At 34.5% G+C, this 13,098-nt stretch overlaps 1 protein-coding gene across 13 annotated transcripts in view; it reads left to right on the top strand.

Annotated features, from left to right (window-relative positions):
• Nucleotides 1-8,756, top strand: part of RBM39 (RNA binding motif protein 39) — a 28,167-nt gene extending 19,411 nt beyond the window's left edge. For all 13 annotated transcript variants that reach the window (XM_087929216.1, XM_026697689.2, XM_026697686.2 and 10 more), the window contains 9 exons: nt 413-550; nt 1,559-1,624; nt 2,464-2,668; nt 2,925-3,002; nt 3,654-3,686; nt 5,648-5,723; nt 5,809-5,914; nt 6,727-6,805; nt 7,784-8,756. In XM_087929216.1, the coding sequence (XP_087785342.1) occupies nt 413-550; nt 1,559-1,624; nt 2,464-2,668; nt 2,925-3,002; nt 3,654-3,686; nt 5,648-5,723; nt 5,809-5,914; nt 6,727-6,805; nt 7,784-7,884 (882 nt within the window). In that variant the 3' untranslated portion in view covers nt 7,885-8,756. The remainder of the gene's footprint in view (nt 1-412; nt 551-1,558; nt 1,625-2,463; nt 2,669-2,924; nt 3,003-3,653; nt 3,687-5,647; nt 5,724-5,808; nt 5,915-6,726; nt 6,806-7,783) is intronic.
• The last annotated feature ends 4,342 nt before the right edge of the window (nt 8,757-13,098 follow it).

Below are 13,098 nucleotides of genomic sequence, written 5' to 3' on the forward strand. Positions count from 1 at the left end.
TTTGGAGGAAGTAAAGAGTCAAAGGTTTTTGGAAAATTATGTATTCTGAAATTGAGTTTAGGTTAATGTTGCAGTAGACATTACTCTGTGCAACTTCTCAATATGAAAGACAAAGATAATACTTTACAGTTAGTTTTTATTTTTAACTTTTGATGCCAAACAAATAAGACTTTTTATATGACAAAATTTTTAGCAGAAAATAGAACAAAATCTTACAAGTAAAATAAAAGTATCTGCTGTGTTAGATCTCGGATAGCTTTCAAATATAAATGTATATAGCTTAAATAACTGAGAAAGATTTGGATTTTGCACATACATAGGAATGTATTCTGGTAGAATGCGGTATAGCTTATACTACTGTGTATAATAATCTAATATTTCCTGTGTGTGTATATATATATATATATTTTAGGCAGAGAAGAACAGAGCAGCAGCAATGGCTAATAACTTACAAAAGGGAAGTGCAGGCCCCATGAGACTCTATGTAGGTTCATTACATTTCAATATAACTGAAGATATGCTTCGTGGAATCTTTGAACCATTTGGCCGGGTAAGATTTTTTCAATACAATATCTCTCTACTTAATATCCAATACGAATTAGTATCTTTGTGCTTAAAAATCCTCTTATAGTATCATAATTTTTCATGTAATACAAACTCATTATAGAGCCAAGACAGTCTAGGGCTCAATATTGAAATACAATAGAGTAGGGACCGAATGTTCCATGTGAGAGGGAATGTGTTTATAAATCATGGACTTTTCTTGTGGTCCAAGTACCGTTAACTTCTAATGCAGAGAGCCTTCCCTTATTATTTGAACTCAACGGGAACATTGAAAGAAAGTTCCTTGAAATAGCCCGGTATCTGTTTTATAAGTGATTACAGATACTTGAGGTTAGGACCAGAAGCCCATTTGGTTACCAGTTGAGCAACTACAGTGCTAGTGTTCTACGGTAGTTAGTAAAATTAGTAATCAGACTGCTATGCTCTGTATTAGCTGCAGTGTCCAAAACATCTTCAAAGAGTCCCAAACAGAACACATTGAAAATGTGTTTTTATAGGATTAGTAGAATTTTAGCATCAGAACGACTCAGAGATATAAAGCTGAAATAGTGATAGGTGTAAGCTTAATAAATGAAAATAGAAAATTTAACATGTTATTAAATCTGGAATTATACTGTATATGTTTAAAAGGTGACTTTCTGAAAATTTAAATTAAGATCTTTAAAAATTGATCCTATAAGCTGATAAGTTAAGGTAATTTTATAATCTATTTGATTATGGTTTTATTGGTCAAAATTAGCACACTAAATTGAGTGTATGTACAATTAATGTAATTAATATAATGGGGTTGGGACTGGAATTCAAAGAATCTAAAATGGCTCCAAATAAATGGTTACTCCATCTTTTACTATTCCTGGAATATATTATTAGGAAGAATAAAAGGCAATATTGGAGGAGTCCATCAGTATTGGAAGCTTTAAAAAAACTGTTTAACTTTCACCCTACATTTAAACATATATATTTAATACTAACGGGTAGCCTTGATCTTTTGCAGATTGAAAGCATTCAGCTAATGATGGACAGTGAAACTGGGAGGTCCAAAGGATATGGATTTATTACTGTAAGTTTATATAGTTGACATATATGGACTGGGAGACAATAAAGTAACTCATGGTTACAATGATAGTGCAATAATTATCAATCATAACTAGGAAATAATTTCAATGTATATAAGAAATAGCTTTTATAGTGCATAATATGTATGTAGCCCATTGTATTTAAATGGGTGCAGCATATGTTCTTGAACAGAAATTTATCATGCCTCCCGTCAATTTTTTAAATTGATATTGAGATTAATCTAGGATATTCTACATGGTCTCTCCCATGATTTTAGTCTTTTTTTCTGCATGCTGCTATGAAGTACAACAGCACAAAAATATTAGCATAAGTCGTCCTCACTTACTGATGCCATATCTAGCTATTGTTGAAAATTATGATGGATGGCATTTAACTATTGCAGCATCCCCATGATTGCGACCACCATTTGCACACTTTACAGCTGGTATCCAATACACAAAGTTAATGGAGAAGCTGTCAAAATCAAAAGTCACAGTCATGTAATATCTCGCTTAACAACCTCATTGCTTAGTCCCAACTGTGGTCAAGCAAAGACTAGATGTAATAAATGTGTAAACAGACATAAATGTTTTCATCTCTTTTCACCCCTTTTAAACCCTTGTTTGTTCTTTAGGCCACCTGTATTAGTTTTTTATCTAAATCAGGAGTGTCAAACTCACGTCATCACTGTTGTATTGAGACTTTTCCCCTCTACTAAAGTGGGTGTGATTGGGGCATGATGCATCTGGCCCACGGGCTGGGAGTTTGACAGCCCTGATCTAAATTAAATTAGGCAACGTGCTATAACAGTTGTTTCAAATAATAATTATATATTTATTTCAGTTTTCAGACTCAGAATGTGCTAAAAAGGCCTTGGAACAATTAAACGGATTTGAACTGGCAGGTAGGCCAATGAAAGTAGGACATGTGACCGAACGTACAGATGCATCCAGTGCTAGTTCATTTTTGGACAATGATGAATTGGAAAGGACTGGAATTGATTTGGGAACAACTGGTCGTCTTCAGTTGATGGCAAGGCTTGCCGAGGGTAAGTGAATTAATGTGTACTATATGTTTCTTCCTAACCCTAATGCTTCATGAGTTTGCGTGACATCCTTGCTTCTTTCTTTCAGTATCTAACATTTTGTCATATTTTTCAGTATTTCAATGAAATGAAGAGTTTGTTATGATTTTCATAGTGGATTTAAACACAATCACATTTATTCTCAAAACTTTATAAAATGCATGTCCTAGTTAAAAGTAGATCCCAAAAAGGATTCAGTGGTTTGTTTTTTTTATTCCAGGTACTGGTTTGCAAATTCCTCCAGCTGCCCAACAAGCACTGCAAATGAGTGGATCATTAGCATTTAGTGCTGTAGCAGGTAAAATTGATTTTTAAATTATTGTGTGGATGTTATTCTAGAAAAAAAACAACTTTAAATAACAGTTTTGTGTGCTTTTTCTTGGAAGCAGGCATCCCTTTTCTAAGGTATTTTCCTTTTGCCAAGATATCCATCATGAATTAATATAATGAAAAAGTTACTTCAGGCTAGGACAGCAACTTGGACTGGAATTGCTGTCACTAAGTGATGCAGCTGCAAAGTGAGATGTCCTGTGATTGTACTGCTTAGCAACAGCAGTTCTGGTTGCTGTCATTAAGCAAGGATTGCACAGCTGTTAATTGAAGACCTCTCGTGACCATGACTTCCTGCCCATTTTCCCTTGCCCACTTTCCCATTGACTTTGCTTGTGGGAAACTAGCAGGGGATGTCACAAATTGTGATTGTATGACTGGCTCACTGCTAAATGGGAGCCGGGCACGATGCCTGGATCACAATCACATGACCATAGGGATATTGCAATGGCCAGAACTCCCAAGGACTGGTCGTGACTACTTGTTCAGCATCATTTAAGTTTGAAGGGTCACCGAATGGCCATAAGTAGAAGACCACCTGTACATAACATTTTCTATTGAGTATGAAGTCTCTTCTGAAGATGTAATTGTATTAAAAATTTCCTATGTTCTTTTTCAGATTTACAGACAAGACTTTCTCAGCAAAGTGAAGGTGAGATTCAATTTGAATATTGTACACCATTTAAAAACTGGTCACCCACAATTCCATTAGCTTGTTGCCATTTATTAGAAGTTATCTCAGGATTTCAGATATTCTCTTGCTTGTACTGGATAAGGAAAAGAAAAAGCATTTATCCTCCTATTTTTCCAGTTAAAGGTTAAAGATATGAGAACATTATTTATAATTATTTGTGTCTTGCCTTCCTAATTTTTGCAACATGGACAAATATATACAACACGTTTTCCTCCTATTGCCCTACATCTTCCTCCTATTGTCCCAGTCACTTTGATATATTCAGGAAAACCAAACATTTGTAAGACAGCCCATGGATCACCTCAGTAATATTCCAATATACAAGCAATGTATCAGAATATGCCAAGTACTTGCTTGTTTTATTGATTATTAATTAGTTGATAGCATCAATGTACCAAAATAAAATGGATGCAAATATATAAAGATAAAAATACAGTTAAATAAGTTAATATTAGAGTTTCACATTATCCTAGTTTGATCTATTAGAAGACTTCTCAGTTGGACAGTCTTAACTATAAACTTGATCTTGCTGGTAACAGAAAAGGAGGAATTAACTCACTAGTTTCAATATTTGTTTCCAAGATTCTGCTTAAACATTTTCTTGGCTGATCTTAAGTAATGAATTGATAAGCCATATTGCAAAATAATTTTGATATATGTGACATATTAGTCTGTTCCTCTAAAGCAGGGGTGTCAAACTGGCAGCCCATGGGCCAAATGCGTCACACGCAGGCCATGCCCACCCTGGCTCCACAAAAACAAAAAAACATATTGATAAGTCACGTGACACAATCGAGTTAGATACTTATGCTGTAAAATATTATTTTGGATAATCCACCAGATTTGAAAAAAACTTCCCACCAACAATTTCAATCTTTAATTATAGAACGATTTTGTATAGGCTAGGCCTGTTTCAGTTCTAACTGCAGAATGTGGAGTGTACTTGTCCCCTTCCCAGATTTGTTACTGAGTAAGAGGCTTTTAGTAGATTCTGTAATTCTGCTATTTTTATTAATACTGGTGCTTTTGTTTTATAAATATTTAAATTAGTATGCTGCAGAGTTATAATTCATTAATTTAAGTACAATTTCTGAATTGGCCATGACAATTTTTTAAAAAGCTTGTCTAAGTTAGTAAAAGCCATCTCTAATTAAGGGGAGACATCAATTTGTTTTATGGACTGACTACCCATCAGTCACCCATTCCCTCAAAATGAACCATCTACATCTAACTGGGAAAATGCAATTAGCCATACAAAAAGAGCAGAAGTGCTAAATCCTGGAAACTGGCACTTACAGGAGCTATCAACAGATCAGTTGAACTAGATAACATCCATGATTCAAATCTTACATAACAGACTAAGCCTCTGAGGCTAGTCAGAATAGACCTAACAGTTTCCAGCTTTGCTGAAATACAAAGCAGAATGTGAAAAAATAATGTTGCCCCTTTGCTATCAAAAACACTATATTAGATTTGTATGTGCTTGCAGAGAAAGAATTTTGAAAACGTGATTTACAGAGTCACATAATGAACTCATGTTCACTGCTACATTTACCTTTTATGGCTGTGAAATTTTGTTCTTTCAGATCCTACTTGTAACTGAATGCATTGTCAAGTTTTAGTTGCCAAGTTGTTACACAGAGATGAGATTAAATGTTGATCTTGTAATTATCCAGTTATTGGTTTAGCAGTATGTTGTAAGGGCTCCTTTTGGGGGGCAATGTCTTCACTGTTAGTACTTTTGCCTTTTGGGTTATAGACTCCTTTCAGGGTTAGTTTTATGGATTCAGGATTAAAGTATTTGCTTATGAGGAATTGCATTTCATAACAGAATTATATTGTATGTTATATATATTTAAAGCTGATATATAAACCAAAATAAAAATGACCGAAAAATCATGCTATGTTTTCTTTTTCAGTCTTAGCTGCAGCTGCTTCTGTACAACCACTTGCAACACAATGCTTTCAGCTATCCAATATGTTTAACCCTCAAACGTAAGTTAACCTGGTACAGTTTTCTAAAATTTTCTCTATTTGGTATAAAGACATAAGTTTATTGCCTTGTTTACTTAATCTGCAGTGAAGAAGAAGCTGGCTGGGATACAGAAATTAAAGATGATGTGATTGAAGAATGTAACAAGCATGGAGGTGTTGTCCACATTTATGTTGACAAAAATTCAACTCAGGTATGTTTTTAAAAAACATCTCTTAATGATAGCATTATGGTCAGGCCCTTTAAAGTTTTATTAAAAAGTTCATGCTATTAATATATGCAATGTATGGATTCATTTTTTACTGCTTTTTAACTAAAGTATTCTAACATGAAGTGAAACAAACATTCATTTGCTTGTGCTTTGTGCCACTTCAATATATAAACAATTCCCACTTCTCGTAATTAAGACACAAATGTAATAAAATAGTACACAACTTAATATCATTATGACTTCCACCTCCTCTTAGGATTGGGAACAGTGAAATCACACATCAATTTCATCTACAAAAGCCTTCCAGATGGAGAGATAGTACAGTTCTAAGTGTTTTATAGTTTTATAGTGATAACTAGCACCTTAAATTACATCTGGAACTTTACTTGGCAACCAGTGCAGCTCTCCCGATGGTAGCACAAATACAGCCTGGGCCCACACAGTATGTAGCTGTTGCATGTCCAGTTGCCTTTTGAAACAGCACTTTTGGGACAACCATGACTGGATGACTGAGAATCTCCATAGGCATGTACTGATGGATAATTTTTCCCAATAGCTTCATGTAAATATTGGTGAACTGTTCATCAGGACAAGGGGTGATAGTATCTGCTTGACATGATGTGGTGATAGTGTTGATACACCTCTTTCCTCTTTTAATATTTCCCTGAGTTTTTAAAAACTTTTTTAATGAAGGCAGTACATCAAAATCTCTGTTATTACTTGGAGGCATTGAGGAATCTGGTAAGGAAACTGTTTATGGACTGTTTAGTAAATACTGATTTTTTATACTTCAGGGCAACGTGTATGTCAAATGCCCTTCAATAGCTGCAGCAATTGCAGCTGTCAATGCATTACATGGAAGATGGTTTGCAGGTAAGTCAATATTTACCATATTGTCATAATATAGTATGGCTAAATATGACAAATAGATATAGATTAGAGATGGAAAATTTGCTCTTCCAGATGCATCTTCCATCCTCCATTAGCAGTATCTGCCCTACTATCACCAATTCCTTTGGGACAGGAGCGGGAGTCTATAGGAAAAGGTATTCTTAACTGGCGAATGCTTCTTAGAATGATGTAAAAGTACATTCCCCAAATTTGGTTTTCAGTGTTTCAACTCTTAACCATATGGCAACTGACACATACTGTCAGGAGCCAATGGAAATTGCATTTCAAAACTTTTTTTTTTAAGAAACATACAAAAATATTTAATGTGATTTCTGCTAGGCGGTAGTTTGAGATGATAAGTTGAAAATTCCAAATTTAGGAGAGTTAACAAAAGTAATAAGGAATCGATTTGAAGAGTGTATCTGATCGTGCCTATTTTGTATCATTTCTCTTGTTTGTGACAAATGGCCCTAAGGAAATTTAGTTGATAAGGCAGAAAGGAAATATTTCCCATTTTTCCTATGGCTGAGACTTGGAGAAACACGAAACCTGGTTGCTAATTTCAGAGTTGTACACAAGGGCACAGCAGTATTACCTACTGAGCAGTGTGACCTACTTTATGTTTGCCGTACTTAGTACAAATTGGATTATCTTTATGGGGGAGAACCAAATTTCCTATTATTACAAGCATTTAAAATTCTTTTTTTTATTATCCTATATGACATTTTACCTCCCGAGGACTTGTTTTTTAAATAAATGTTTCCCATTGGTCTTGTGACTATAATAAACATTGAATATGTTTTGGTTTTAGTTGAGTCATACTGAACGATGGATATTCATTGTAGGAATATAATGTGAGTTATCTAAAATAAATTAAAGCTGGAAGCTGTTTCCTGTATTTTATAGGCATTGCACTTTGTCCTATTAGATATTAAGATACTATGTTTTCTTTTCTTACAGGTAAAATGATCACAGCAGCATATGTTCCTCTTCCGACATACCATAATCTTTTCCCAGATTCTATGACTGCAACCCAGCTCTTGGTTCCAACTCGGCGATGAAGAAGGATTGAGTCAGTTTTGTACATAGCTATTTTTGAAGGAAGACTTGAGTTACCTTTATTTAGATGAAAACAAAAGGAAAAAGGTGTAAAGTCCTTTTGTGTACATTTCCTGTTACCTTTAAAGAAAATATATATAATAAGCAGGAATGCTGTGATTATTCTCATGATTAGCATTCCCACTGTAAACAAAGCTGACTACTTGTTCTGCCTTGTAATTCTTGTACATTTAGACTTTTGGCTAAAGTATGGTGTAGGAACAGACATAGGTTATAGAAAAGATTTTTTTTCTGTAAAAGATGGAGAGGACATTTTTAATGTTTTACAAGCCTTCATTTTAATGCAGATGTTGCATTTTACATTTATTAAAATGTAGATGCTCTGCTAAAGGTTGAAATCAGATTTAACTGGACATATTTAGTGTGTTTTGTATGGAATGAAAATTGAAGAGGCTACTGAATGATTTTCAGTCATCTGATCTGCTCATGTAATGTTGAACAGCTGGTAAAATTGAGAGGATTAGAACATTTTATTTCTAGATGGTAACTTTTGATTGTCTCTGTAAAAGTTTCTTGTAAATAAGGTGTAAGGTGTGTTTAGAATTCCAAACAAAGCTATCTCTGCATTTCCAGATTAAAGTTCCAATGATTGCAGGGAATGTACTTAATTAAAAGTTGAAGTAGGAAATGCAGGAATATATTTTGTCTGGTTGCATATAATCTCTGCTCTTTTTTAAGCTCTGTGAGCTCTGAAATATATTTTTGGGTTACTTCAGTGTGTTTGACAAAACAGCTTAATATTTCTATCAACAAACAACTTTCATATGGCAACAATCTTTGTAAGAACCACTCAAATAAAATTCTCTCAAAGGCCTCCAGAAGTTTTTTTTTTTTTTTTTTACAAAACTGGAGATTAACTTTAATTAACATTAAATCTCTTTAGGTGTGAGCAGAAATCTGATTTGTAATTTGTGTTTACAGAATGAATCAGCAGTATAGTTACATTTTTTAGCAGGGGTGTCAAACTCTAGACCAGACGTCACTTGACGTATTATAACTTTTTCCCCCTTCGCTGAACCAGGGGTGGGGGTGGCCAGCGCATGACTCATCCAGGCCATGGGCCGTGAGTTTGACACCCATTTTAGAGCAATCCTTATGCTTAACAGAGTCCATATTAGATTTTTCAAGTATCTTTCTCCTTTGGTGTGGTTTTCTTCACTTTCTTCTTCTGCACAGAACTATTCAAAGAATGACTTGCATTTTAAGAACAATTACAGCTTTCAAGATAAAGGGGGAAAACCTGCATATTTTTATGGCCAGTTAAGGAGGACTTCCTTTATTTCCTTCTATAGTTGTTGGTCTGATTTTCCTGATTCATTTTGAAATTTAATTTGATTTAAATGTATTGTTTTGAGTCTTCAAGAAGGAGGGTTCTGGTGAATTGAAAACTCAAAACTTGAAAAATCTTCATTCAGAAGTTCTATTAAAACTAAAATATTGTTTAAAATAAGATATGCCCATGACAAAAATAATAAATTTCTGAGCTCTATTACTAAATTTTGTTCATTGCATGAGGAAGAGTGCATATTTTAAATCAATTATCTACTTTTTATTTAAAATAATTATAGGGTGTCAGTGTAAGAATGAACACTTTGAAAAATAGACTTGAGACATACTTGAAATTGACATTTAAATTCCTGACATATGTAGCATATGAGGAAAAACATGGAGTAAAGTGCATTATTTGTTCCAAGTTTATTTTGAGATTGAACATTATTTTCAGATCTCATTTCTATCCAAGAAAATGCATATCTTACACACTTTGGTGGGCGATATTCTGTTGCTCAATTCTCAGTATAAATTGATCATGAGCAATTGAAACTTTATATTATGTAAACAGACAGTACAGGATATGATAAAATAATTTGTTTAAACAAGTTTACCCTAAAAAATACTACTGTTGTGCTGAATTACAAACTATGTTTGTTGGAAGGACTACCCATCTTGAAGATATATAAGAATTGCATGCAGTTCTATTTCCATTATTCCAGCTAGGCCAGTCTGTTTCCATCACATACCATTGACATTCTTGCCTTGAAAACCATTGCTGTGAGATATACTATGTAACGCAAAGCTTTCTAAGAGACAGAAGAATCAATAGCTGGCTATTTTAAGATACTAATACCAGTGCTGTTATGAACTCATCTAATTTTCCTTACTACCTACCCAGTTATTTCATTGCAGATATTGTAAAAGCTTTGTTTTTTATGGTGTAAATATTAATAGTTGCAATTTCATGGAGAAAGAGAAATTTATTCCAATTTTCATAACCCTTCATCTTAAACATCACATTTCCTTTACCTAACATAGATGATTCTCCTGCTTTTCCGGTTAAGATTATTTTCTGGCTCATACCCATGGTTTTATAAATACCTCTCCTATTTTGTATTGTTCAGCAATAAGCTTATAGAAGGTCACATGCTTGCCAGAAATAAAGAATAATCTTCAGATAGTGGGCCTGAATGTCATACTGCCTAAAAAGATGATAGAATGAGGGCTAGAGTTCCCATACGTTGAGCTTTGTAAATACAAGGTACTGTGAACGTTGAGTTTGCCGTAATCAACTTAATATTCCTACCCCATATCCTTTAAAAGGAAAGTATTTTTCTAAAAATATGATCATTATCTTGCTTTCATTTGAAAATACCTGTTCATTCAGTTACAAATGTTGCTTCCTTACACATTTCTGTCTTAAAATTAATTACTTAATAAAAATAAATAATTAGTATGTTGCTTATGACAGATTAATGATTCTGGTGACTTCAAAACTAGAGGACAGACAACATCTGGAACAGTCCATGGGAGACATGGATTGGCAAAACTAAATAGCAGTGGCCTTTTTCTGAGCAAATGAGCTGAGGAGAACCTGTGCATCACTATCACAATGCTCAGCGTTGCAGACTTTGACAGTCAAATATATGCCAGTGTTACAACCTGGATGTCCAAAACTATTGGGTACATCCAGGTCCTACCACTGGTACATAGTTGACTAAATCATATGTCGGTGTGATCTTAAAAAGGTATCACTGTCAACCATGCTATTAGGCAAGATGTTGAGTGCTAGATAGATGACAGGCTAATTTATTCACTCCTCAACCTAAACTTCCTTTGCATCATAAGTAAACAAAAACTGTCAGAAACTCACACTTTAAAAATGTCATACAGACTGCAACAAAAGTATTTGGACTGAAAATTCAGGGACATCAAGTATGATTTGATGAAAACCACGAGACCATTTCAACAGCCCCTAGCCCAAGAACAAGGTCTATGCAGACTAGTAGAATGATCCATAATTTATCTAAGACATTCAATCCAAAGTATAGACGGAACTGAGAAATGCAGGACAAGTAATGAAAGAAAAAAGCTGAGCAGGTGGAATCCTATGTTGTCATGCATGCCACCAGAAAGTTTTCCAGTGCTACGAAGTCTATGGTTTTTCTTTACCAGGATGATCTCTTAACTGTCACCTGATTGGTCAAGCTGGATCAAATACTAAGGACTAAACCCGTTTCAATTTACTAAATAGGATGTCCATGGCTGGTCATATCTTAGATGCCCTAGACCTCCCTGTACTGCTGAGATCTACAAAGCACTAGCCCTAAACACCTTGTAGATGTTTGAAGACATCAGGGAAGAAGATGCCTACAGATATCCATAGAAGATGAATTCCATGATGCCCTCATTATGGGTCTCTAAAAACAAGAGAACCAAATCAGAAAACAAAATGCAAAAAACTGAAGAGGTAACTTGCTGTTTTCCAATGCTGGCAAGATCTTTGCCTGAATTCTGCTGAAGAGACTTGTCAATATCTCAGAAAGAAATCTTAAGTTGAATCAGCTCTTTCAATGAAACGATAGGATAGGTTCTTTACAGTGGAAATAGATTGGCTGCGTATGTCATTTCCAATCAGCTGAAACAGGGTTGTCTGCTAGTTCCAGTCCTATTCAATCTGTTTTTTGCTTGCATGTTGTCAGATGCTATGCAGGATTGGTCATCTCTACTTTCTCCATTTGAGCACATGGATGAAGTGCCTCCATACAGTCATTCTAATGTTTGCAATGTTTGCTGTGTGCACAGCTGGTGCAGGACAGTGATCTATACTTGATGCTAAACAAATTTTATCAGATATCTCACTATGCTTTTCCACCTATCCTGAACAAGACTGAAATACTTTACCACCTGTGCCAAATAAGCTTGTCGAGTCGAAAACAGCTGTCATCTGGCCAGCAGGCTAGATGCATCATGAGAGTAATTTAGTAACACTTTTGTTTTCCACTTAACAGGAATAATTCCTGAAATAATAATGTTTGCCTCTTACATTTGCCGCTTGGAAGTTTTTCCTTAGTATTATTGTATTGTTCTTTTGATAATATCCTGTTGTAAGTTTAACCTGAGTATGAAGATCAAGGTTTGGCACTTGTAAAGGAGACAATTGCCATTTGAAATGATTTTATATCTGCCACTGTTCGACACAGCTAGCTATATTAGTTTGTCAGCCATCACGCACTATGTACATGGGGCAAGATTACTGTAGTTACTATTTGCAATAATAAAAGAAAAAGGAATTAAAAACACTAGGCAAGCAACTCAACTTTTGATTTAAACAATAGTAGTTGAAAGGCAAGCCATAAAGTATTTTTGTGCTGTAACTGATGTGTTTCATTTTTTTGCATTGAACAGAAGCCGTTAATAGTTAACTTTCAAATTTATAAGAGGTAAATAAAATCTAATAGTTGCAGCTTCTTCAGTAATCTATGGTACCATCTGCATTCACATCTTGTATTAAATTGCAAGCTATTCAGTCAGCAGTGTTTAGCTTTGCATGTTTTATAAATCTATGACGTGAAAGTGTCATGCATATCTAGAAAATTGCATTAAGTAAACCACTGTTAATGATATACCAAAAATCTTACGTGTGTACTTCTGACATGTTAGGAAGCTATGGTATTTAAATTGCTTACCATGTACTTTGGACTTGTAGACAAACAGGATGAAAATCTATGTCAATATTAACTTCAGCCCAACCCAACCAAAAAAGGGAAATTATTGTGACATGTAGCTCTTCTATACTACATAACTGTGCCACTTATATCACATCCAGTGTTTATTGTAGAAAAGTATTGCTAAGAGAAATAATAGTAAATCAATACAGCAAG

Source organism: Pseudonaja textilis, chromosome 3 (genome assembly GCF_049901715.1).
Source record: "Pseudonaja textilis isolate UNSWEBS1 chromosome 3, rPseTex1.2, whole genome shotgun sequence".
NCBI lineage: Eukaryota > Metazoa > Chordata > Lepidosauria > Squamata > Elapidae > Pseudonaja > Pseudonaja textilis.